Source organism: Anabrus simplex, chromosome 1, assembly GCF_040414725.1.
Source record: "Anabrus simplex isolate iqAnaSimp1 chromosome 1, ASM4041472v1, whole genome shotgun sequence".
Lineage (NCBI taxonomy): Eukaryota > Metazoa > Arthropoda > Insecta > Orthoptera > Tettigoniidae > Anabrus > Anabrus simplex.
The window spans coordinates 131165220-131193076 of record NC_090265.1 but is presented as its reverse complement, the minus strand read 5'-3'; the positions used below and the strand labels follow the sequence as shown (position 1 = coordinate 131193076).

Below are 27857 nucleotides of genomic sequence, written 5' to 3'. Positions count from 1 at the left end.
CTATGCATGAGAAATAATCTGATAGTAACACTTGGTTCAAGAAAAGGGACTCCCATAAAATCACAAGATATAGCTGGAATGATAAAATAGGTACAGTATATATTCTGCTAGATCAAAATGTATGGAAAAATATCAATGATGTTAAGGTCATTCCAAGTGAAGACCTTGGTGGAGACCATAGACTGTTGGTTGCAGTTATTTCAGACGAAAGACCTCCCAAAGTCTGTAACAAAAAGAGTCCCAAAAATAAAAACTTGGCGACTAACCGAGCCAAGTGTAAAGGAAGAATTCAGGTAAGGTGTCCGCAGGTTGTTGCCGAGAGAAGAATTGAAATTGGTAGATGAAGAATGGGATACTCTAAAGAAGGTTGTGGTTGGTACAGCAGAAAAAGTATGTGGTCGACAGAGTCAAATAAGAAAACCTAAAGAAACTGCCTGGTCGAATGATATTAAAAAGGCTATCAATGACAGAAACCATGCAAGAAGATCCTCATAACAAGCAAGAACGCGGGGAGATCAACATGAAATAAAGAAGCTGTCACTTAACAGAAAGAAAAAATTACAGGTCAAACAGTTAGCTGTAGCTGAAAAGCAGAAATGCAAGGAAGATCTGGCTACCAAAATAACACAGGATGGAAATAAAAAACTGTCATACAGTATTGTTAAGAATAGAAGAACTCAAAATGAATCTATCAAATCTGTAGAACTTCCTAATGGTGAGGTGACTAGGGATAAGACCAAAATATTACAGGAGTTCCAAAGGCACTTTGAAACTTTGCTGAACTGTTATGAAAATATCACTCCATTAGACGATGAACCTTATGATTTTGGCAGCACAAATACCGCTAGTCTGACATGGTTGGAAGTAGTAATATCTAAGCTGAAAAAACAACACATCAACTGGATCAGATGAATTAAGTGTTGAGATGATCAAAGCACTAGGAGAGGTAAGACAACACTGGATGTACAGGGTACTAAATAGAATCTGGAAAGAGAATGTAATACCCAATGACTGGAAGCAAGGAGTCATCATCCCATTATTGAAAAAAGGTGATAGAAAGAAATGTACCAACTACAGAGGTATAACTCTGCTGTCACATGGCCTCAAAATCTACAAATCCATCCTTGAGAGCAGGATTAGAAAATATGTAGAACTGCTTTTATAATACTAATTGTGCCCATTTATAAAATAATAATAATAATAATAATAATAATAATAATAATAATAATGTGTTCATTAATGTCAGTCATTTCAGGTTAGGTTAACACACAAACACACACACATTCATTATTAGTTGCATTTTGCTTTTTTTAATTGATGGTGTTCATTCATCTGCAAAATAGTCAACTTATGCACCTCTTGGAATTTCATTCTCGCTACATGGAACTACTCCTCGTGCTGAATCTTGAGTTTGTGAAGTTCTTTCATCTGCTCTATATAAAGTTCCCTCCTGGCTTGCAGTTATGACACTGCCTCAGTTCATGGTCTAGTCCACATTTGGACATACCTGTACACTTTCTTCTTTCTGTGGGTTCCTTTCCGGCTGATGATTCTGCCAGTAATGTAGGCCCACTCTCAGCTCCGGATGTTTCCAGTACTTCAGTAGTGACATCATACAACACCTCCTCTTCACCCATGAATCGATCGCTGTCAAACTCACTATGAATTCTCAGATTAAGGTGAGGTACTACAGTTTACACCATTGCCAGAACATTCATCCTTATCTTTTGCACTAGGGCCTCCACCAGTTGCAATACTTTCCTTTCTTTGCTCCATTTTGAGTTGTCTAGATCTAAATTTAATATTGTTCCAACACCTTTTAACTGCTGTCCACTTCTCTTTCTTGTGTTAGTTATACTACAAAATTTTATACTAATATCCTCCCATGCTTTTAATTTTTCCCTCATAGTAACACTGTCTGTCTTTTTGTTTTCAACTATATCTTTCTTCTCTTTCACTAGTTCTAATAACAGCTCCCTTTTGTAGTTGAAGGCTGGCAATTTTTTCTTTCCATCTATCGTCAAGAAATAGAAATTTAACTGTACTGATTTTAGAGTCCAATGCGATCTATAACACAGGAAACAGCTGACTTTCTTCTTCTTCTTCTACTGCGTTATTAAGAACATTGAGTGACGCAAGACGCTGCACTGCTCTTACATTGCTTTCATTGCCAACTTCATATCTAATTCTTCACATCGTAATTACCAAAGTCTACTTACGCCAGAGTCTACTTTGTAAAAGTTGCATGTATGAAACAGACTTCAATGAAACTCAACTAAGTGAACTTACTTAAGTGAAAGTCAAAGTCTGGTTCATGAAATACGACCCTAAGAATTGGAGATGAGGAGATGGATATTGTAGACAACTTCCAGTATTTAGGTGGTGTTCTGTCATTAGACAATACCATACATCAAGAGATTAGAAACAGAATACAGGAAGCTTCCAAATTCTATCGCGCTGTACGTCAAATACTTTGGGATGAAACATTTCCGTTAATTACCAAGATCAGCTTGTACAAAATATATCTAGTACCAATATTGACGTACGGCTTGGAAGCAAAAACACTTACTGGACCAACAAAGAGTCATCTTCAGGCAACAGAAATGAAGTTCCTCCGTTCTTGTCTACAAAAAACAAAAATGGATAAAATAAGGAATGTGGATATCTTACAACAGCTTGGATTGGAAAGAAGCTTGCTGGAGACTCGAAGTGAAGAGATTGCAATGGTATAATCACATGAAAAGAATGAACCCTCACAGGACTCCTCGAACACACTTTGACAACAATGTTCCTGGGAAAAGCATAGAGCTGCTTCTGATGTTTGGAAAAAACAGATAACGAAGGACCTTGAAATTAGAGATGTGAACTGGTGTTGCATATATGAGCAGCATCTGTGGGTGGATAGAACAAACTGTAGGAGGCTCGTACACAACAGCACCGCGCTTGCTGGAGCGAAGAAATTATGATCTTGTTTAGGTCAATCTTCGGAGAAAAGTCGGAGTTATACAGGCGGTTTTAAATTCAAAGTGATCAAATATGCTGAAGAACATGGTAATAGAGCTGCCGGTCAAGAATTCAGCGTGATTGAGTTTAATGCCTGCTACTGGCGTAAACAGGAAGCTGCGCTAGAAACCACCAACCAAACACGTAAGGCACTCAAGAGGGCGAAAAACTAGTAATTTTCCTGAGCTGGAAAATGAGCTGCTTCATTATGTTACAGAGTTGCAAAATGATGGCTTTAGTATCTCGCAGAAGATACATTTCGAAGCGCGCGAACTAGCGATTAGAAGAGGAATCAGCTGTTTGGATCTGAAAGTGACCCGGGGTAGGATCCGTAGATTCATGACATGTAAGGGATTACGCCTGCGAAGGTGAATATCGCTCTGCCAGAGAACGCCAAGCTATTTCAGCGACAAAGTCATAGATTTTCATTGCCATGTGATAGCAATGCGGAAGAAAAACTGTTACCTCTTATCTCAGATTGGCAATGCAGATCAAACCGCGATAAACTTCGACATGCCATGCAACACCACCATCAATAAGAAGGGAGAATCTAGCGTACTTGTACATACAACTGGGTATGAAAAACAGCGTTGCACTGTCATGCTAGCAATAACCACAGACGGAAGAAAATAGCCACATACGGTATTTTCAAAAGAAAAACAGTGCCTACAGCAAAATTTCCCAAAGGCATTCATGAACAGGTTCAGAGAAAGGATGGATGCATACAGCTCTTGTCCAAGACTGGGTCCGTACAGTGTGTGGAGCACGCCCAGGGGTACTGCTTCGAAGCCCAGCAATGCTAGTGCAGGACAAATTCTGCAGACACTTGGTGGAAGACACAACGAAACTTCTTTAGAAAATGAAAACTGACCTCGTAATTTTTGGTGGACTCTCACATTGTCTATAGCCCTTAGACATTTCCGCCAACAAACCCTTCAAGGACAACATACCTAAATTGTACGCCGAATGGATGGTAGGATGGAAGCACGAGCTGACACCACCAGGCAAAATAAAGAGGCCGTCAGTTGAAATCGAGTGTGACTGGGTTATGCTGTCGACAGACGTTATTGTGAAGAGTTTCTTGAAGACTGCATCGCAAATGTGTTCGACGGAAGTCAGGATAACACAGTATGAGATGGCAAACGGAATGATGCACACTAGAAAAGCTTTGAGAGTGAAGGCAGCGACAGTGTGTAGGGTAAGTATGACAGTTTCAAAAGCCTAATGCAAATTGAAAGTATATTTCGGGAATACGATCATTTGCATAAAAATCTCCGCATAAATCACGCACCAAAAATTTTCACTTATTTGTCAAAAAAGGGCGAGTTACATACGGGCAAATACGGTAAGTACCTATAACAACAAAACCCATTACATTATCAGCTGAAGTATCACTGTCTTGTTAACCATTGTTATGGATAAAAAGCTGACTCGCCAGGTGCAGGTCTTTTGATTCTGACTCCCGAAAGCGACCTATCGTGACGAGGATGAAATAATGATGACGTCACATACAACCTGTCCCCGTGCCGGCAAAATTAACCCGCGATGGTTAAAATTCCGACCCTGCCGGGAATCAAACCCGGGACCCCTGTGGCCAAAGGCCACCACGCTAAACATTTAGCCATGCAGCCGGAAATTCGCAGTTATAAAGATATAAGAAAAGTGAATGTTACATATCCACTTAAACCTTAAACCTAAGCACCCCAGTCAATGGACAACCCAGTGTTCTCCCCGGAAATTTTCGTTTCCTGGGTGACAGGAATGAGTAGCCGGGCAGGGAATACTACGTAAAAAATAAATATGATAAAATTTCAACATATTCCCCTCAGGCCATTAACAATAATATTAGACAGGTAAACATTAACTGCAAAATTCAACAATTTTAATCACGAAGAAGGCATAACAGAGTAGTTTGAACTTCTAGTGTTCTACTGCTCGTTCATAATCAGTCGGTTGCTGTGGAGAGCCAGACGGGTTTGTTACATCCTGCGGAATCAAGTGCTCGCATGCGATTCCACGCTAATCCAGACACCGCTCGCGCACGACACTATGTGATAAGCTGAACTCCGATGTAACTCACGCAATTATGGTGACAATGATTTTTTTCATTTAAATAAACAGTTTTACAGTGTTTACATTTTAATTTGGAACACATAATAACTGAAATATGTGTAGTCTCCGTAGGTCAGGGGACAGCGCGCCGGCCTCTCACCGCTGGGTTCCGTGGTTCAAATCCTGGTCACTCCATGTAAGATTTGTGCTGGACAAAACGGAGGCGGGACAGGCTTTTCTCCGGGTGCTGTGGATTTCCCTGTCATCTTTCATTCCAGCAATACTCTTCACTATCATTTTATCTGTCAGTCATTAATCATTGCTCCTGAGGAGTGTGACAGGCTTCGGCAACCGGCACAATTCCTATCCTCGCCGCAACATGGGACCTCATTCATTCCATCCCTGGCCCGGCCAATGACTGGAAAACAGGTTGTAGGTTTTTAATGACTGAAATGTGTATTAATATTACGTAACCCGAGTGTGTTAGGAGCTCGCAGCTGTGAGCTTGCATTCGGGAAATAGTGGGTTCGAACCACACAGTCTGCAACACTGAAGATGGTTTCCGCGGTTTCCCATTTTCACACCTATCCCATCGTCGCCGTATGACCTATTTGTGTCGGTGCGCCGTAAAGCAACTTGAAATATTATGTAACTAGCAGATATCTAGGTTATGATAGCCAGGCGGTCAGCGGAAACGGCTGGGCGGTGTGCCCATAAGAAAGGTCCTCGGGAGAACACTGCAACCTATACCTATTTACATGAATAGGTTAAAAATGAAGCAAACAAGCTATCGCTAACAAAATCAGTAACCTAAGCAATAAACAAACCCAGACAACCAACCACCATAGTTAACTTCCTGAATTTCACCTGGGAGTAATCAACAGATCCAAGACAACCGTTTCGAATACAGAAATATATCGGCTAGGGAAAAATACATCAAGTTTAACTACAATATTAAAAATAAAAAATCAGCTGTTAATAAACGAGTTCTTCCGAAGGTATGTTACCAATATAATGTTTTCCATACAACTGGAATTTTGTATTTGACAGACAGAAAACTAAGGTTATATATTCAGTAAGTTATGTGCTTTCACCAGATATGTGGTCTTAGCACTTCAATTCCACACTTCAAAAGAAAAACAGGGAAAGACATACAAGTACTAATGCTAGCACTTACCTTCCTCAAATTGGGTAGCTTAGGAAATCCTTTTAGGCTCGTTAGACCCACATTGATCAAACTTAGGACGTTAAGGTTTGTAAACTCATCACTGAGACCAACAATGCTTGTACTCCTACAATTGTCTAGATTCAGGTCGAAGATCTAAAAAAAAGGAAAGAATTCAAGTCACAATAAATCCCAACAAAATATGGGAATACATAGGCCTACAGCACATACCACACCAATATAAAACAAAACAGAGATGAATCTTGGGAAAATACTTATAAAATAAGATGATCTGTAAAGAACTCTTACATCTATTTAGTTTCAATCATCTATTCACACTACAAATAAAGCAGATAAAAAACAATTGAAGACAAGAACCATTATTGGCCAATTGCTGCCTTACGATAGGCATTCCAATAAATTTGTACCGAATCTCTGAAAACCGTGAAAGTACAGTGCTGGCAAAAAGTTTAAGGACACCTGGCAAAAGCTGATAATCATCTACAGGCCTTAAACATTGTGCTAACATACATTTTTGGCACTGGAGCTAAAAGTACAGCAGAAATGCCACTCATTAATGAAAACCAGAGGTCTCTAGCTCCATCCATATCCAATTTAAGGTAGTTTTTGTAAGTTAAGGCAAACTTAAATAAAAGCCACATATTTATAACAAAATAAATAATAACTTGAAAACGGTTTGAGCCAGTTTTCTGAATTTTGTTATACAAGCAGGTGTACCAGGTAGAAATCAACCAGTTATTACTAAGTCATTTAAAAAAATGTGTATTAAAATTTTAGGGGTGTTGAATGTTTGCTGAATTTTATGAAAAAGATAAAATGTACGAAGAAAAATAATTTTGAATTTCCCTCCATATGATGGCCATGTAGCCAAACACTTTCTAGCACACTGTAGTGGCCCAAGGAGAGATGTTAGAAAGATGGCTACATGGCCATCATATGGAGGGAAATTCAATATTATTTTTTTTCTTCCTACATTTTCTCTCTTTTTGATAAAATTCAGCAAACATTCAACACCCCTAAAATTTTAATACACATTTTTAAATGACTTTTAGTAATAACTGGTTGATTTCTACCTGGTACACCTGCTTGTATAACAAAATTTAGAAAACTGGATGAAACCGTTTTCAAGTTATTATTTATTTTATTATAATATATGGCTTTTTTAAGCATGCCGTAACTTACAAAAACTACCTTAAATTGGGAATGGGTGGAGCTAGAGACCTCTGGTTTTCATTAATCGGTGGCATTTCTCCTGTACTTTTAGCTCCAGTGCCAAAAGATGTATGTTAGCACAATGTGTAAGGCCTGTAGATGATTATCTGCTTTTGACAGATGTCCTTAAACTTTTTGCTAGCACTGTAGGTAGTCGCACGCAAAGCCAATAACAAATCAAATTTGTACTATAACGTATACTAGTTTAAGAATGTTCATGACACAGCACACTTCTTGCAAAATCAATCTTACCTACCACCAGACAAAAAATACTATTAATTAGTAGGCTAATCATAATTAAATCATTAAACGCATTATTGGTTTGGAATTGACAACATTGTTTTCATTGCATAAAAATGTCTCGGAAAATAGCCGCATTAATTTACAGAAAAGGTGTATAGTGGAAGCCCAGTTAAATGTGGTACAAAAGTATGACTAAAAAAAAAAAAAAATCAATAAAATTCTTATTTTAACCTTATATTAGTAGACAAACATCCATATTAGTAATTAAACCAGTATGTAAAGAAGACTTATTAAATGAGATTCAGATAAATAAGCATGTAAATGCACATCGAAAATACCTACATTTAAAAAAGTAATCATTGTCGCTTGCAACAATACAGAAGGAACCCGGTTACACAGAACAGTGCACAAAACTTAAGAGAATCTGCTAAATCACCCATACACAACTAATACCACTTACAAAAGGAATCTTCCAAGTTTTGCAGTTTTCTCAACAATAGGAAAGCGGTAGGTGCTGCATTAATGTTTTTCAATTTATAGCAAAAAATATATTAAAAGAAGCATTAAATATTTGAAGAAATAGTATTTATTATCTATAAGCTATCTGCTGTTTAATTAGACCTGTGTGAGGGAACTGAACGAAAAGGCTGATCTAAAAGGACATAACCTTACCAATTATGCAATGCTCACTTAACTAGACCAGCAAGAATTTCAACAACATTGCCCCCAACCCCCACCAAAAAAGAGCCTGATATACAGCAACAAATGCGTAGTTTCGTATCTGAATGAAACGAAAACAATGCAAAAGTTTCAACACTTCTTCCTTCACTGCTTCCCACTAAAATACCAAAACCAAATGGAATTCTGTATTTTAATTTAACAGCCTGTGATAATTTTTATTTAAAAAACAATTTAAATATTACAAATAGTGCATGGCTTCACCCCTGCTCCATAGCAGACAAAATTAAAGACCACCCAACTTCATGAGAGTGTTTCCAGCTATCTCGTACATAAATAATGAAACAAAGCCTGCAACTTCCTCTAATTAAAATTTTAAGAAATTGGAACAGGGCTGTTTTGAGATCACTGCCACGATGTACAATACATACGTACTATGTTAAAGGTGTGTGTGTGTATATATATTTCGTATGGCATGAGGATACATTGTTACAATTTGGTTATATACAAATATCTGCATTGCTGCTAAAGCTGAATGTCCAGTCCCAACTCACAGATTCATCACTGGCCTCATGGATGTCCATTATCGTCCCACTGAATCTTTGGAGTGGGCACTCTGACGATATGTTGAACAGTCTGAGGCACGTCAGAGCAGTCGCAATAAGGCTCGCAGGTAATCTTCCACTTGTGTTTCCAGAAGTTGCATCTGCCATGTTGAGTTCTGATCCGATTAAGTGATGACCAGATTTTTCTGGGTAAGTTGAAACCAGGAGGTTGCATAACTGGATCCAAAATTAGACCCAATCTGTCAGGGTTTGAAGCTACCCACCCATCGCACCAGGCAGTGTTAGTATGAAATTCATCTTGGGCTAGCCTCTTTCCTAGTAACTAAGAAGGGTTCCTGGATTTCAGCCTGAGATCTTCATGTAAGCAGTCTTGATGCATTGGTAAGAGAGGATTGTCACAGCAGTTAAGCCATTCTTTCTTCAGTGCCATTTGTCTTTGGAGATGAGGAGGTGGAATATTTGAAAGAACTGGTAACCAATAAAAAGGTGTGGAATGGATGGTTCCTGATATAGTCCTCATTGTATCGTTTAACTGAGTGTATCTTCTTTGTATGGGCACTGTTGAGCCATACTAGGCAGCAGTATTCGGCTACTGGGAATACTAACGCAAGTGCTGTAGTTCGGAGGGTGGATGCAGATGGGCCCCAGCTTGTTCCTGTGAGTTTGTGCAGGAAGTTATTGCGGATTTTGATCTTGGCAGATGTTTTGCATACATGTTCGCTGTAAGTCAAGGATCGATCCAAGGTAACGCCTAGATATTTTGGATGAGGATTGAACTTCAGTATATGACCTCTGAAATTGAACCTGAGGGACACTATTGGCTTGCCTGTTGTAGATCTACTTGTTGTCGGGAAGTTCTATGACTCATGTAATAAACCCGAGCGTTTGTTATTGTCTTGGGACCAAGTATGAGTTCAGGGCAAGGTCTTGACGAGAGCATCACTTATGATTGGCTGGCAAGGACCAATCCAGACGTATCATCTGAGAGGAAGGGAGAAGCGGATGTTTATAAAAACTTCGAAATCACTACGGAAGAGAACCACAACTGACACACTGTACGGGAAGGAAGTGGTGCTGATACACGGTACTGGAGTGACACGGCTGCAATGGACTGGACTTCAAACGTTTGTGGAAAGTGGCTGATTGTGGAGTGCCTGCGCATTAAGTATTGTAGCACTTGTGGCGGCCTGGCATTATGTGTTGGTGAAAGCTATCTCAGACTTTCCATAATTTATGTTCAGGATCGATAAGCGTGTGTTACTTAAATGTATATATCTTTACAACAAGTGTTAAAGTCTGAACACAGTATTACGAGGTACAGTACCTGTGTGATGTTACAAGTGCTGATTATGAGAACTGGCAAGTAGTATTGATACAGAGACAGTGAAGTGTATTTATCTACATTATTCATTGGACTATCTACAAAGGGTACCTTAGTTCTCGCTTTCGTTTTCCCACTGTTTTTATTATTGTTGTTGTAAATATGGAGTCTTCCAGCAATCTTTTGTGTGTGTATTATATGTATAATTTTGTGTGTTGATGAGGTGCTCATGCACAGATTTTTTTTTTTTCATAGTTAGCTATTCTAGAAGCAAGTGGAGTTATTGATGAACCTAGGTGCAGTTCCTACCTATTTAGTCGTTTTCAGGAGGTTAGGTAAGGCCTGCAGCAGATGTACCCGTACGCAGCATTATGTACACGCCCTGGGATATAAAGTTTATCATGCTCTGTCAAAATTCGAGGGATCCATTCTGGTGAACTCTGGCGCCCATACTACGGACATTTCGATTAAATATTTTTATTAATTTATTTTGATACATTATATTCATGAAGTTTATTAGTATTTTATTTATTTATATATTTTTATTCATGATATTTATTTATCAGTAATCATCAACAAGTTACACCTTATATCTCAACATTTCGCAAAAGAATTTTTGTGCACTTCTTTGCTGCACAATTCTTCTCAAATCCTCACAATTTGAATGTTTTTCACCCTATACATGTGGATCTCACCAAGATGAATCAAATGACACTTCACAGTACATGCTACCATGCAGGAGTTGAGGCATAGACCTGTCTCAAATATTCGTCAGCTATCTGACATTAAACCTTAGGTTTCTTGCCAACTGACTTGCCATTTTTCATATACTCACAACACATCTCTTCAGAACCAAGCTACTATTACCGCAGTCTTCAAGCTTTCAACACAGCCTGCCACTAAGACGAAGCCGCCAGCATATGCAATACTGCTTACATCATTTCCGCTCAACTGAATTTCTCCCTGCCACTTGGGAAACATGAACCATGTTCAGACTACTATGAACAACAGAGGTGAAAATTTACAGCCTTATCTCAACCACGTAAGTACTTTCAACCAAGAACTAATTCCACCGAAAGTTCTCAAAGTGGTGCATTTGTAAATATAACTGTATGAAATAACAACCTACCCCTGATCCCAAAATCCCTCAGTAACATACGATGAACATATTTACCCTTTCTGTCATGAACTTTCTCCAGGTGTATAAAATGTAAGTTCAATGGTCCATTCCCCTTGCAGCATTTTCTAATTACTTGATGCACTGGGGTTAGAAAAAGCAATGGTTTACATTTAACTTACTCTGGAGTACTGATCACACTGTTTTTTTCCTTCTAAAATGCTTTGTAGAAATCTTGCATTAAATTTTGATGTCTTTATAGTTGCAGCATCATACGCTTGAAGAATAATTATCAACTGCTGATCCCAGACTTGCAAATTCTGGTTCAGAAAATTCCTTTTCCAATTAGCTTCCGTATCTTTCCAGCATTTACCCATACCAATTTTGAATCATAACTCAAACCCCATTTGCAACTACACAACAGATAAAAGTAATTAAATATTGTTCATATGAACTGATAAGAAACCATTCGTTTAGATTCCCTAATAGGGGCAACAATCAGGTGGATTATCTCTCATGCTGTTGGCCCGAACTACTACATCAGTTGGTGCTTAGTAAACTTGTTAACTACCGTCTGTCTCAACGTGTTTGAGTCCGAGTATGCAATGTCTTCGAAGAATGCTGTTAGTAGCTCACTCACTATATGAACATCTGCACAAAAATTAACACTGCTCAACTTCCATAGTTTATAAGAAATGAACAAACCTAACATTTGATGCTCTTGCTCATTATAAGCAATATAAGTACATAAAATGTAACAATATAATGAGTATTCCTTATTCTTCTCATATGTATATACAAATATGTTACATCTCCCAGACATACAGAGGCAAGTTACTTGATGGAAGAGTTTTTGGAAAAAAATTATCCATTTTACAAACACTATTCCTTGAGCTCGGTAGCTCAGACTGCTGACCCAATACACGTGTCCAGTTTGCTTGTTCTGAATTTATAGTGAATAAAAATACACAACGTTCATCATTTGCTATTTACTTAGTTGGAATTGCAAACATCAGTGCATTATACAGTATGCAGAAAGAGTTGTAATAGTAAACCATGTGTGAACCAGGCCAGTCTTATCAAACATAAAAAATGAAAGCCACAAACGAGCGACAAGAAGACCTCGGTTATTATTTTTTCAAATTTCGTGAAAAAACTCCTGAAAATACTCTGGAAGAAGCAACCTGTGCAGTGGCCGATGCAACCGGTGTTTCTAAGGCGAGCATTTAGCATTCTAGGAAAGAACTTAAGGTTTATAAGAGAATGGATATCCTACGAAAACACAAAGCAACAAACGTAAATGAAAAATAAGAATTTTTTTTAAAAAATTTATCCGTAAAAATTCACAACTTCCTTTTAAGAAATGAAATACCAACCCTAAATAAAATATTTGTTTCAGTTAATTGCGATGATTCATTACTGATATTTTCTCCCGTAACTCCTCTTCACAGACTTGTAAAAATGATTAAATTCATTTATATGTCCCTAAATCACCAGTAGGCACTTACTGAAAAGGACAAAATAGTGTTGTAGAGAAGAAAGTATTTACAACTGATTCAGGAATTTTGTGAATTTAGTTCCTTGATGAAACATGGATAAATGCAGGGCATACTACTACAAAAATTTAGAAAAATTAAATGATAAAATCTAGCAAAGAGAGCTAGGGATTGCGGGGATTATCGAGTGGGATGAATTCTCACTATGGCAAGGGTAAACTACTTAATGCTCTCCACATATGGGGGGGGGGGGAGGCTGTTAATGTTTGAGTAAGTCTACCACGGAACATCATGAGGAAATGAACAAAATGAAGCATACATATTCGAGGAATGGTTTGTTGACATTCTTCCATAACTACATAACAATGCAGGAAGGAAGCAACCGTAGCCTTAATTAAGATACAACCCCAGCATTTGCCTGGCATGAAAATGGGGAAGACTGTAAACCATCTTAAGGGCTGCAGAGAGTGGGATTCGAACCCACTATCTCCCAAATGCAAGCCGAAAGCTACAATCCTGCGGCCACTTGCTCAGAGGTAACATAAAGAACTGGCTAGACATGAAAGGGATTTCTTATGACCCACAGTGCATCAAACTTTTAACTACTGGCGCTAATATCACAGCATATTAGCAATGCTTGTAATGAATACCATGTTGATAAGGCAGCAGCAGCAGTGTCAGGATAAGCAGGTATTAAGGTTACCTCCCTAAAATCCATAGAGCTTGTATATGGAAATGTTAAGGGACATGTGGCTCAAAACAACGTCAATTTTGTTTTGTATTTAAGAACGTCTGCCTCCGCAGCATAACGGTTAACACAATTATCTGCCATTTTCGGGAGCCCAAGTTTGATTCCCGGTACTGCCAGAGATTTAAGAATAGCAGGAAGGTTTATATGTGGCAAAATGGTGCATACAGTTCACCTATGTTGGGGGAGAGCTTGAAAAAACCTGCACCACCTTGGGATGAGAATATAAGCTTAGTTACAAAACATTCACAGATGTTGCTATTAACATTGGAGGCAAGATTATTAACACTGTGATAGTTTTAATATCTCATACGTCAGGCCAATGCAGGCAAGTTTTGGAAGTAGGTTTTAAAAAAGCAATCCAATCATAATGATTGATTTACTCATCAAAGTACGCCTACCTAAAAAATCATAAGCCAATTATGGGTTAATAAAAACATGGAGACAATGAATGTATGAAACTGAACATTCCCATTTATGCCCAGTGTTGCGTTATCGCAACATTTGTCTTCGTCCGTTTAACAGCATGTAGCTAGTATTATAATAAAGAACAGGATCTATCAGTTCCAACTACAATTTGAATGTCTAATCAACATCGCAGGCAGTGAATTGAGAATCCAATGTAACAATCGAAGTGGCAGTGGACTGTTGTAAACTTGTGTCTATGGAAATGGAAGGTAATAAGCGCGCGCTGTTACAAAAAGGGTAAGTTATCACATTATAAATGTACGTAATTCGTTGAAATTCACAAATATTGAATAAAAAACTTAAGTTAACAAGTATACAGCTTGTGAGATTTGTATTTATATTCTTCTGCTCACAAATTGGCTTAAAACACGAGCGTTGCGTTTTCACAACACTGGGCAGATACAATACCTATTCAAAACTACAGTATATATTTCTTTTATTTTACAGAAACTTGAGTGTCCATGAAATTCTCTCCCTATTGGAAGAAAATGAAGATGTTGACAAGGCTCATAGCATTGATATGTTCATTGCTCCACCTGATGTAAATGAAGATACTGATGAAGATAGCGGTGACGAAGACTTTGGTGGGAAACAGCTAGCTGCAGAGACCGAAACTGTTCTTAGAGGTGCAGATGAGGCCGTTGTTATAGGCGATGAGTGCAAGGAGAGTGTGCTCAATTTGTCGTACAGTAATTCTAGTGCCGCGAGCGGGAAGGTAAACAATGGCAGGGAAATTCCTACAATGCATGCTTCTGCTAATTCTTCCCTCACCTTGGTCACGAAAACGCAAAGAAACAAGACAGTTGAGACTACGAGCAATTGTCGAAAATGGCAGAACGAGGACTTGCCACATCAGAATTGCATAAGAAATAAAGTTCTACAAAATGAACCGTTAATTTATAGACCCCAGTTTATTGATCAGTCATATACTCCCCTCCAAATGTTCCAGTTATTTTTTACAGATGAACTTCTTGACATTATTGTAAAGTATTAGTGTGAAGTATGCTGTTCAGAAGGGAAAGACAAACTTTCAGCTTTCCATTGAGGAACTCAAAGTGTGTTTTGGTATATTAATTCTGAGTGGTTATATACCTTTACCTCGAAGGAGGATGTATTGGGATGAACGGTCCGACACAAGAAACGAGGCTGTGATTAATTCTATGAGGCGAAATCGTTTTGAGGAGGTTATGCGTTATCTCCATTTGAATGATAATACGTCTCGAGACACGAGCGACAAAATATCAAAACTCAGGCCATACCTAGATTCACTTCGAAACTCGTTTCTAGAGTACACCATTTGGCAAAATCAATCTAGCTGTGATGAAGCCATGATTCCCTATTACAGGCGCCACGGTTTGAAGCAGCATATAAAAGGCAAACCCATCCGCTTTGGGTATAAAGTTTGGTGCCTCAACCAACCCCTGGGATATCTGATTGATTTTGATATATACCAAGGAGCAAAAGGGCCTGAAAACTGTTACAAGGAAAAGTTCGGTTTAGGTGGTAGTGTACTTCTAAAATTCACCGAAAGTCTTCCAAGGGACATAGCCGGGAATGTACTTCCACATCATATGTTTGCTGACAATTACTTCATCAGCCTAAAAGTATTTGAAGAATTCACAAAACTTGGCATTGGTATCACAGGAACTATTAGAAGTAACAGAACTGACAAGTGTCCTTTGAAAGATATCTCAGTTATCAAGAGAGAAGAACGGGGAACGTTTGACATGAGATGTGACAGAAAGAAACTACTTGTGTGCAGATGGAATGACAATTCTGTTGTAACTCTGGTATCAAACTGTGATGGTGTTTATCCAGTAAGAACAGCAATCAGTTATTCCTTCAGTGAAAAGAAGAAAATCTCGATTACTCAGCCTTTACTAATAAAACCATACAACGAGAACATGGGTGGAACTGACAGAATGGACCAAAATGTTAGTACTTACAGAGTAAACATACCCTCAAAGAAGTGGTGGTGGCCCATATTTCTTTGGGGTATTGATGTCTCAATCCAGAATGCCTGGATTTTGCACAGGATTTTGACTAAATCTACTGGAGTTAGTTCTATGGATATCCTAGAATTTTGACGTTGCACAGCATTAACATTACTACACACACATGGAACGCCCAGAGTGAGACATGGTCCAGTTGCTACTCCTACCGGTGGTAGAGTGTCAACTGAGCTTCGTTTCGATAACATCGGACACTTACCTGAAACTCAGTGCAAGAGAACGCGGTGTGCCTTTTGCAAGTCAACTACTAACAATCGATGTGTGAAATGCAGAGTAGCTCTTCACAATAAATGTTTCAGAGAATTTCACTTCCGGAAGGGACAGTAAAAACCGACACTTCCTTCCATCAAATTTTCGGTATTGTTTGTATTTATTCGTGAATATACATTTTCATTGTTTGGGAAAAATCTTCACACGGACATTTTTTTATCAATTATACCAAAAATGTCAGTTTTACTAATAGTAGATTGCATCTAAACGGTAAATATCACATTCTATACATGGACTTCATTGAGGTTCTGGATCTGCCCAGTGTTGCGTTTTCGCAACATGTAATTTTGAACACATAGGGCTTTATTACTGTGTAATTTTGAGTTATTTATGTTTATTCTTAACCAAGTAGTCAAATTTGTAAAAATTATCAAAATAGGAAATAAAAAAAGTTCTGGGCACAAATGGGATAATAAAACTCATTACCTCCACACCTTTACATATACATAAACACAGCAAGCTTTCCTGTTATTCATCTGTATTTTTGTCGTTGTGGAACTTCTGGCACTATTCGAGCCATTAAAGATATCATACCTAACCTAAAACAATGCAGTCCCTCCATCTCAAACTACAGCCATTTAGATAAACCCTGATGTGACAAAATGTAGGGAACAAGCATGAAATATACTTAAAAATAAAGGTCTGACTTTCAACAGCCACAATTTTCTAAAGAATGCTTCGAGTCACTATGTATTACATTCGGAAGTACAACTCCTAAAATTTACTTGTACCGTCCCAAGCAATCAGCTGGTGGATTGGGACACTTTCTAAGTACGGCTTTATTACGAAAGGGTGGCTTCTGCTACACATACACCAACTGGGAGAACTCTCAGACCAACTCCAGAAACCATCAGTGAATACTGTAGATTCCCACTCTTTGGCCTCTAATCAGCAACTAAACTATTGTAAAAAGTTTAGAAAAGAACGACATGAACTTAAGTGCACTCGATGACAGTGAAGATGACATGTGGGAAGTTGGAACAGATTTCAAATGAAAGCAGTAATTAGGTTTATTGTGTAATACGCTTATTGTTCAAATGACTATCAATAAGTTCTATTTTTTTTCTTTTGTATTAATGTTTTCAGCGGCAGCAGCTGCAACTCTTATCTGAGTGAAGATGTTCTTCAGCAGTTTACATTTTCACATTCACAAACATTGTATAATGCAATAAATAAAACTATACGTTTATTCCTTACACAGTTTCTCTACGGGTTCGGGTATAAAGCAAGATGAATCTTCGTACAGATATTAATGACCGGATGTCCATTCCGACACCAACCTTATCAGAGTTAATGAAATGAAAGACAAGATACGAGAATAAATAACACTGATTGATTATTACAGTACACGTAGGCCTAAAAGACTTGTTCACCATTTATTGTTATCTTTATTTTATTTTTATTTTGAAATATTGCCTGCCAACAATAGTAACCAGTAAGACTCTGAATGCTATCATAGATTTGTTAAAGAATACTGTAGAATAAATACATGTATAATTTACAGCCTGAAGTCACATGTTCACTGGCTATCACATACTGGACCCCTCCCCATTATATTTTGTGCTTATAAAAGTGAATAAAATGGGAGTCCAGTACCTGAGGAAATACAGTAACCAACACGCTGTAAATGTAGAGGAATCAACAAGAATAATTACAGAACCACCTAATCGATACTTAATTTTTTGCGTTGGGCAAAATTAAATAAACATGATCACTCACAGAACATGTTTCGACCACTTAGTGGTCATCATCAGCTGTATAAGGAAACTTAGATGAAAAATATTGGACAATAAGCACAATTGTTAATCTTTAGGTGATGGAAAAAATATTTGCTGTGTTGATTGTTTGACTGATAAAAGTTCATTGGTATCTTCTTAGTTAAAAATGGCGGTTATCTGGTTAGGGCAGCCTGCCTCACGTTATATATCATATCTTAGAAAGATGTTTAATCTGCGCTGCCTTGGGGATCTGTCTTTGTGCACAACCTAGTGCGTCGTCATCTAGTGCGTCACGTGAGGGAGGAGGGAGACTTAACTGTGCTTCCGTGTCGTCGTGCTTGATTATTTCACTTGATCGTCTTACTTGTCTTCTGTCAATCCATTCCATATATTTACTGATGTGCTCGTGTAAGAGGTTTCTTTGCTCATTCATTTCGTTAAGATTCCATTCCCCGTTCTCTTTATCAAGGAGAATGTACAGTACCTGGCCACTTTGTTAGACTCAACATAAAAATCTTAATTTTTCTAACAAAATGTTATATTAACAGACTTTTAATGGAATATTACACATTCACTAATGGATAGCATTACAGTATGTTTAATTTACGATGTCATACGCAGTTTTAAGACTGCAATTCTAATATTTAGTCAGTCCACCCTTAGCTTTTATGAGTGCTTGCACCCTGCGAGGCATACTTGCAATGCAAGATGAAGCTGCTGCTCACAACTTTTCATTATGGTTCCTATGAAATATGATCTTTTCAAGTAGTTAAAGCTTGGTAGTGATGCACTCTTTACCAATTTCATGTTTCAGACATTGCCACACATTCTCACTCGGGTTCAGATCGGGTGAATTACCAGGCCAATCCAAAAGAAGAATCCCTTTCTCTTTCAGAAAAGCTTTAATAGATTTTGCTAAGTGGCATGGAGCTCCATCTTGCACATGAAAATCTTGTTTTCACCTTCACTAAACCAGTCCTTCAATTGCGGGATCAGTCTCTTTTCAAGTATTTGTCTGTACTGATCCTGACGCATTATAACCTCCACAATCTGAAGACGTCCCATTCTCTTTCCACTTATCACTGACCAAATCATGACCTTGGTAGGATGTTTTACTTATTTGCTGGACGCAATTCTTCTCATACTTTTCACTAGATAATCTTCTTACAAACTGGGATTTCTCGCTTGACACCTCAAAAGTTGATTCATCACTGAAGCAAACCTAGAAATTAAGATAATGTGTATGAAATTTAAAGTTGCAAATACTCGTTGGAATATTCCTAGCAAAGCATCATTTGTTAAGGAATTTATATTAAAAACTTACCCTTTGAGTCTTCTGCTGTGAAATGGTGGTGTTTTCTTGCCCACTGTAGCCTCCGTTTCATCATTCGCTCAGTAAGTTTAGCTTTCTTAGCTGGTCGACGACATTGGTACCCCAAGCTGCAAGTACGTCGACGCACTGTTCTCTCAGAAACCTTGATACCACCGTTGTTCAGTTCTTGGATTATAGTAGCATAAGATGCCCTTCTGTTTCCTTTCACAATTTTTACGAGAAAACGTTCTGCTCTTGGAGTCAGAATTTTCTTCCTACCACATTTCCCTCTTCTGTTCTTCAGGTAATCTCTCCCGAGTTTTATTTGTATTGCTTATACGACACACAGAAGTCTGCGATATTCCTGAATGGGCAGCAATTTCTCGTCAGATTTCAATGCTGCAAAAGTCCTTTCGCAAACTCAATTTTGCGAGGAGAAAGGCCCTGAGACTTCCCCATAAATCTGTTTTCAAGAAATTGTTTGATTTCCCAAGTAACAAATTTAAAACCACTGCTACCTCATAAAGTTCCTGTTATCAACACAGATTTAGCGTAAATATCTAAAATACAGCAAGACAAACTGTTAAAGTTAATTATCAGTAAACCAAACACACATCTGACACAAAAACCACGGGAATTATTACCTCATATGTTTACGGCAAGGTAGGTACTAAGTTAACAAAGTAAAGAAGGCGAGAATTTGAAAAGATAGCAAGTTCCAAAACCCACATTATTATCAAGAATACCATGTCCTACAATGCAAGTATCAACAGTGGGTTTGCTGTCACATAAATCCAAGAATTAGGGTGTCAAGTGAAAAGAATTGCTAAAAAGGTCCTTGAGTCTAATAATGTGGCCAGGTACTGTAGATGTTTTCTAGGTTGTTCATTAGCAACCCTTTATTGATCTTACTTATGATTTGAAGGTCCTGTTTGATATTAGTGAATTTGTGGTTCACTTCTTTCATATGAGCTCCCATAGCAGAGAATCTTCTGTACTTCTCTGCATTGACGTGTTCCTGATATCTAATTATGAAGTTCCTTCCTAATTGTGCCACATGTTTTTTATACTGAGTACATTTCAACTTATAAATGCCAGATTCTTGGAATTCGTCATCTTGAAGTTTATTGGCTCTATTGTGATTAAAGAATCTATGTTTCGTATTGTTTTTGGTTGAAAAAGCTACTTTGGTGTTGTATTTCTTAAATTCGTGATTTCATAAATCCTCGGGTTATTAAAGGTGAATTTGACGTACCTCTTGGTCTTTTCTGATTGCTGCTTAAGTTTAATTTATTACAAGATATTAGAATCATTCCGTATTGACGGTTTTCACTTTACAATGGCGAAAAATGAAAGTATCCTCCTATTCAATACATTGTGATGTTTTGAATAGGAGGATACTTTCATTTTTCGCCATTGTAAAGTAAGTTTAATTTGTTGGTGATATTTGCATTTAGAGATGATTTTGTTGATGAATTTCAGACTGAAACCATTATGCAGGGCTTGTTGACAAATGAAAGATGGTTCCTTCTTCCTGTCAGTTTCTGTTAGCGGTATTCCAAAGGCCCTGTTGACGAAACTATAGTAAGCAGATTTCTTTTGTGAAATGGCATGTAAAGAATCACTTTTTATTGTGGTCAGTGTAAAAGTAGGTTTTCTGTAAATTTTAAACTGGAAATTGTTATTTTTCCGAATTGTTTGAATATCTAGAAAACTGAGTACACCATCATCATCATCATCATCATCATCATCTTCGGCTGTAAATTTAATGTTAGGGTCTAAACCATTTAAAATATTTAGGATATTTAGACTGTTACTGAGTTCTCCATTTATTATGGCATAGGTATCAACATATCGTAGCCATAGATCCAGTCCTTCAATGTGGCCTACTATCCGAATGTGTTCCAAATAATCGAGGTATATGTTAGCTAAAATTCCAGAAGCCGGTGCTCCCATTGGTAATCCGTCCTGCTGATATCTTTTATTATTAAAAGAAAAGAAATTATGGTTCAATACGAAATCCAGGATAGTTAAAAAGTTTTCTATTTCGGGTTTACTGATACGTTTGTGATCCAGTAAATTCGTACACTATTAAGATTATAAATCAGCAATAAATAAGTACACATAGCCTTGCACAGCAACAGTTTGACATGGGTTGAAATGGTGCTATTCTAAATAACTACAATAACAGTTAATGCTACCTCCAAATTATCTGCTGTAATAGCACTATGGCCTCTGATAATATTAGCTGCTAGAACCGTCAATCACCGCTCACTTGCATTCACAGCTGTCGCCCAGGTGGCAGATTATCAATTGTTTACCCAGCATTTTCTTAATGATTTCCAGGAAGTTGGAAAGTTATCAAAGATCTTACTTGGTAAATTATTTCAATTAATTTTACTATAAACAAATATTTGCCCAAATGGTACCCTTTACTTCCACCTTTGTCTTCATATTATGATCCTCCACTGTAAACAATGGGACACTGTCAGGTGGGGAGGCTTGCGGGTGGGTATCTAAAGAGACAAGACTAACGGTTCATTGAAAGGGGGATAGCAGCATTTCGGAAGTTGCAAGGACGACAGTCTGGATGATTGATATGGCCTTGTAATGATATTTAAGCGATTTAGAGTCTAATTGTTTTTAGAAAAGTTGTGCCTGCAGGGAATGAATATTTTTAAAGTCCTCTGTGAGATAACTTATAACAATATATTTAGTTCACAGAACTGATATAACTACTATTTCACTGTTATAATTGCGATTTGTATAGTACGCGAACCTTTTCTTGAGCCCTGAACTCCATAGTGCATAACGGGAACTAGGGCTCAAGGAAAAGTTTGCGTACTATATGTACCAAAACACTGAGATGAAACAAATTTTAGTTTTTCCTTATCAGATTACCTGGTTAAAAGTGTTTTTTTTTCCTGTGTGGTAGGCTTCATAACACTGTTCTAGAGGTACGGGAACCTTACACTTTTTACACTGCTACACTTGACTTAGTGATTTCACTTTTAATCACACTGCTGTTGTACAACATCAAACAGATGAAGGATTTTTTTTTTTTTATCCCTTCCCATACCTCCTCAAAACAGGAAAGCAGCACAGCCTCTGATTCTGTTTGACAACCCCACTCCTGTGTTTATTGTACTCTACAAGAAGTTTTGGTTTCAGAACTGTCTTTGGATTTACATTTAACTTTTGCCTTTATGTAACAATTTCCTCATACTCAGCTTTCTCATCCGATGTTGAGAGCATCGTCAGATCCTTTCTATTTCAAACACCACACCATAGCATGACTAGAAAGAACTTAGTTTGACTTGCTTCAGCTGCTTGGGCATGTATTTCCTATTTTGTCTTACAACTCCTATAATATAGAACTCCCTTTTCAGTAGTTCTTGAAACAAGTGAGGGGGAACTGTACCAGTTTTCCATGTAAATTTCCCTTCTTCCCCATAGAAATCTGAATACATTTCGAACGTAATTCTTTCCTCCCAAGGGGATGTTTCCCTCATTTCCTGAGTAAGCAAGATTTTTGAAGTCCAACAATATCCAGAATTACAATCACATACCTTGTAAATTTTGATGGTAAAACAAGCCCTCTTTGAAGGTCTGTACTGAATGTATGAAAGCCTGTGACAAAATGCCATCAAACTTTCATCAATGCAAATTTTCTTCCCCAGAAAAAAAAATACTTTTTTGAATGATTGTAAAATCATGTCTATTCAGTTTGTCCTTAACCCGATGAGTGCTATGCCCGCCTATAGACGGGCTGACGCGGCCGGTCCACCAGTGCTACACCCGTCTATAGACGGTGCGCGAGAATTTTAATTTTTTTGAGTTTCAAGGTTCACTGTCGAGTGGAAATTTGATATGTGAAATGTTCTGACATCTGTTGGGCATTATGTAGAACTAACTGATCAGAGATTATAGCTTCGGGTAGTAACTTACAGAGCTTTTTGCAGACGTCTGTGGAGTTCATCTGTGATGTAAACAAACTAGCGCATCAACAATCTCTTTGCTCTTGCATTGATGTTATTTTGGATCACAGAATCTTTCAGTTATTAACCACAGCGGAAGTGATGATAATCATTTTAAGGAAATGTTAAGCGATTTTGAAAGTGAGAGTGATAGAGTGCCGAAAATATTGTATGTGAGAGAAACAGAGCCGCCTCCTAAACGAAAGAAGAAAAACACGGCGAGTACAAAAGCTATTTTATCGCTAATTTTGTGGCGGATGCATTACTTTTCTTCAGCAGAGTTTCAGGTACTGGTAACTGTGAAAGGCTCTGAGTGCCAAGTAGTGTTTGATGACAACCCGAAAACCATTGATTTTTTAGAAACTTTTGTGCCAGCGGAGTTGGTGCAGATAGTTGAACAAATCGGCTCACAAAGACCAGTAGAAAACATTTAACAATCACCACATTCCAGGTTTGGAAAGTATTTTAAAATATCAACTTATATACTTCTAAGGAGTTACATGTATTAGTTGCCTACAGATTTTAGGAAATAATATAATTTTGGGCTCTTTACTTTGTATAAAGATAATGCATGCATGGGCACATACGTATAATTTTGTTTTCTATCAAAATAATATTGAACATAAGTGTAGGATTTTCCATTTGCATTTAGATTTATAAACAACCAACATTTATAAACATTTTAAGCTAATCACCCCACTGATAAGTTAAAAATTGAGGCTTCTACAATTTTTTTACATACGAATGAAAGAACTCAGCACTGAGGTACCAAACAGCCAACTGGTAACTCAGCACTTAAAATGTTAAAGTCCATTGAAGAATGTAAATACTTTGAAACATTTTTGAACCTGTTTCTAGACATCGTTTCATCAAAAATGGGACAACAAAAAAATTTTCTACTGCTCCAATAATCACCAAGGTTAGGTTTTTTATTTTGAAAAATTATAATGATTAGGGAAAAACAGGCTTTCATTTAATCTACAGATACGTCTACCCACTTGTTACAAGAATACCTGCCAGCCATAACTGCACCACGAGCATACCTGTTCATTTCATTTACGATATGTTCCTAAAATCATTGTCCAAAAACTGACTGAACACATCTAATTCTGTAGGAGATTCAGACGGCTGGCTGGAAATCAGTGGACTGATTCAGGAATTACCAGGGAAGTTTTCACACAAACTAAATTATCGAAGGAACACTATTTCACCCAAGGAACACACGAAGACTGCAATTTACTTGTAAGAAGTAAAATAACAGTGCTGTCTGATGATAGAAATATGATGTTCAAAATGCTGGATGGGCGCCGCCCATCTTTCACCATAATGACCGTGGGAAGCCGTGGACGGGCAGCATCTGTCTTTTGACTGCAATCTATTAACATGGCTCAGCTAAGTTAATACTGACTCTATAAAGGCTGCCTCGCACTGGAAGAGTGTCAGTCTGGTTCAACAGGAGGGGACCTGCAGTCACAACTAAAATGTGTAGACCTACACATCGGCGCAGGACAGCAGTGGCGACCTTATCGGAGGAGGTTCCACATCCTGGGAAGTACGGTCTTCCAGCCCCCAGGATAGCGCAGTCGTCGGCTGTCCAGACCCTTCACTTCATATCACTCTTAAACAATTCTGGTCAACATTCAACCCAGAAGATCCAGACTACCCAGCTCATCACGCTGAACACATTCCTCAAGTACCGATAATTCGAGACAACTGGGATATCTCACAGGATTCCAGCCCGGGGTCCGCAGACAACAGTTTGAGAATGGCTAGTCAAGATATTTTTGTGACTGAATTCCCTTCGATAGTAAAATAATTTAAATGAATAACTTGTTTTGTATTCTAAATTAAAATCACAGTTTGCTGGCTTATTGTTAAATTCATAGTTTTAGTTCACTTCCTAGTTTCTATTAAACAACTTGCTTTACGTTGCACTAACACAGATAGGTCTTATGGTGACAATGGGATAGAAGAGGTCTAGGAGTGGGAAGGAAGCGGCTGTGGTCTTAATTGGTGCAAAAATCGGAAACCACGGAAAACCATCTTCAGGGCTGCCGGCAGTGGACTTCAAACCCACTATCTCCCAAATGCAAGCTCACAGCTGCGGACCGCTAACAGCAAGGCCAAATTACTCAGTTTCTATTAATACCATTTACCTCATCATCATCAACAATACCACTACCATCATTTATAATTAGAACAAATACAGGATTAAAGCAGTTAGTAAATACCTTGTTTCATTATATGCATATTAAAACGAAGATTTGCAATGATATTATGCTACTGAAGAAAAGTGTATTGTTATTTCATGTCTGGCTATTTTACAAGGACTTTCTTAGGAGATAGTACCATAATTTTAAGTTGGTATTTTTTTCATTTAATGCAATAGTATGTGTGTTTCACATCATTAGTGTTATACCTGTCTTAACACAATAAATAAATACATTATCATTATAGACTGTTACGCCTTTCAGCATTCAGCCAGTAAGCCTCTGAATTTACTAAACGTCACCGCAATCGACTATTTGCAACTGGTGCTGTGGCCTCATAAATGAATTGTAAAAATGTCAGTACATTCAGCATGAAAGCTATTTTGAATTTAGATTATTATTATTATTATTATTATGAAATTACAAGTCGGTTCTTAAATAATGTCACGGTTTTTACTGTCCCACTATCTACTTTTTGGCCTATTTTGGAGATGCTGAGGTGCCAAAATTTTGTCTCACACAAGTTCTTTCACGTGCCAGTAAACCTACGTATGAGCACCTTCAAATACCACCTGAATTAGCCAGGATCAAACCTACCAAGTTGGAGTCGCAAGGCCACTGCCTCAACCCTCTGAACTACTCAGCCCAGCTAAGCCAGTTCTCATTCTGAAGGGACAGTAACTAGCGACTTTCATACTGGACCACTCTTGGATAATAGGAGTGAAATTTGAAACTATATCCAATTGGATCCTGTCAGTGAAAACCGTACCATTTGCTGCATTTGTAAACAGAGTTTCTTGCAAGGATGAAAATCTCAACACTGGCAACCTGAAGAAGCACGTCACCTCGTGTCATAGAATTGTTTTTACCGAACATTATCATAACGCAAGAAAAATTTAAAAGTGTAACAAGTGAAGAAATGGCAGTGGAAGAGCCTGTGCCAGTTCATTCCATGTTGAAATCATTACCCTCATCATCAACAAGGCTGGGATTTCCATGCAATTTTTTTTTCATTATCTACAGTGAAACTCTTTAATCATATATTTATGAACAAGCTGATGTGCCCGTGCTTCGCTATGGAATTCTACATTGTATACAGAATTCTAGGTTAGGTAGCGTACACATTGTGAGCAAGATTGTACTAAATTGCATAGCTCTTAACATTACCCTAGAAACGCGAAGGGGAAGTCGCTAAATGTCTTATCTCACATGAAAACTGGGTTAGGGAATTTTCGTTGCAATGGTAGGCCTGCTTGCTTACCATCAGTCACAATCAGGTTGGGGAGTTCTCATTATAATGACAGACACACACCCCATCAGCCTTTTAACATCCTGAGAAAGATTGTCCGAGTGGTTTTCCCAACTGAAATGAACATAGGTCATTACAATGACATCAGTAGGAATGGCGCGATTAAAAGCAATGCTGTCAAATGAAATACTTGATCAAGTGAAAAACTTGACATTTTCTCACTTTTAACAGACAGTACTGTACGCTGCCGATCTAACAGTCTAAAGTTCCAGAGCTGGAATGACCAAGCCGCAGACAGCCGTGATACGTGAACGCTCTTAGTCTTTTTTCGGTGGAGGGGTAGAATAGTGGAGAGTCCAGAGCAAAAACTACGCCCTTTCATTAATCTGTTTCCTAGGAGCACCCGATAAGTCGGAAAATCTCAATTCACTACACTGGTGGCGGAAAAATCTATCTGACTTAAGAGGAAAATTATTCCTTCAAGCCAGAGGAGAAACCCCCCCCCCTCTTCACTGGTAATTTGGAATAAAACTCTTGTGTAATTCAATAAAAGTGAAGAAGAAAAAGCTTTTCTTAAGAAACTGCTCTTTTCAGGGTTGAATTTTGAGTTATTTAGTGAACTGCAGTGTCAATTTGGAATAGGCCTATATTGTAATTCTAGACCAGGTACCACCACCACCACCACCACCACCACCACCACCACCACCACCACCAAGTGAGCTCTGTCTTAAGTATGCACACTGCTCATTGAAATCAGCGCATCAGTAGGGATCGAATAGCTGGAATACTATGATGAATCAGTGTGTTACGTACCAGCAGTATCAGAAAAGGTATGAACCAGAGAAATGCCATGCTAAAGAAGAAAGTTTTCTAATGCCCCAACTATTTCCCGCCAATATTCAGTCAGGCAGTTATACTCTGTACGCAGCAGTACGGCCCCATCTATCCGAGTTGAGTGGCAGCATAAGAGACAAAGAACATCACAGCAAACAATGGTCAATATAATGTTATTGTTGAGC

At 38.0% G+C, this 27857-nt stretch overlaps 1 protein-coding gene across 1 annotated transcript in view; it reads right to left on the bottom strand.

The window, feature by feature from the left end:
- Mapmodulin (acidic leucine-rich nuclear phosphoprotein 32 mapmodulin) overlaps nt 1-27857 on the bottom strand; it is a 157267-nt gene that overhangs the window by 109194 nt on the left and 20216 nt on the right. Inside the window, exon 2 of the mRNA XM_067157066.2 lies at nt 6233-6376. Coding sequence (XP_067013167.1) covers nt 6233-6376 — 144 coding nt within the window. The remainder of the gene's footprint in view (nt 1-6232; nt 6377-27857) is intronic.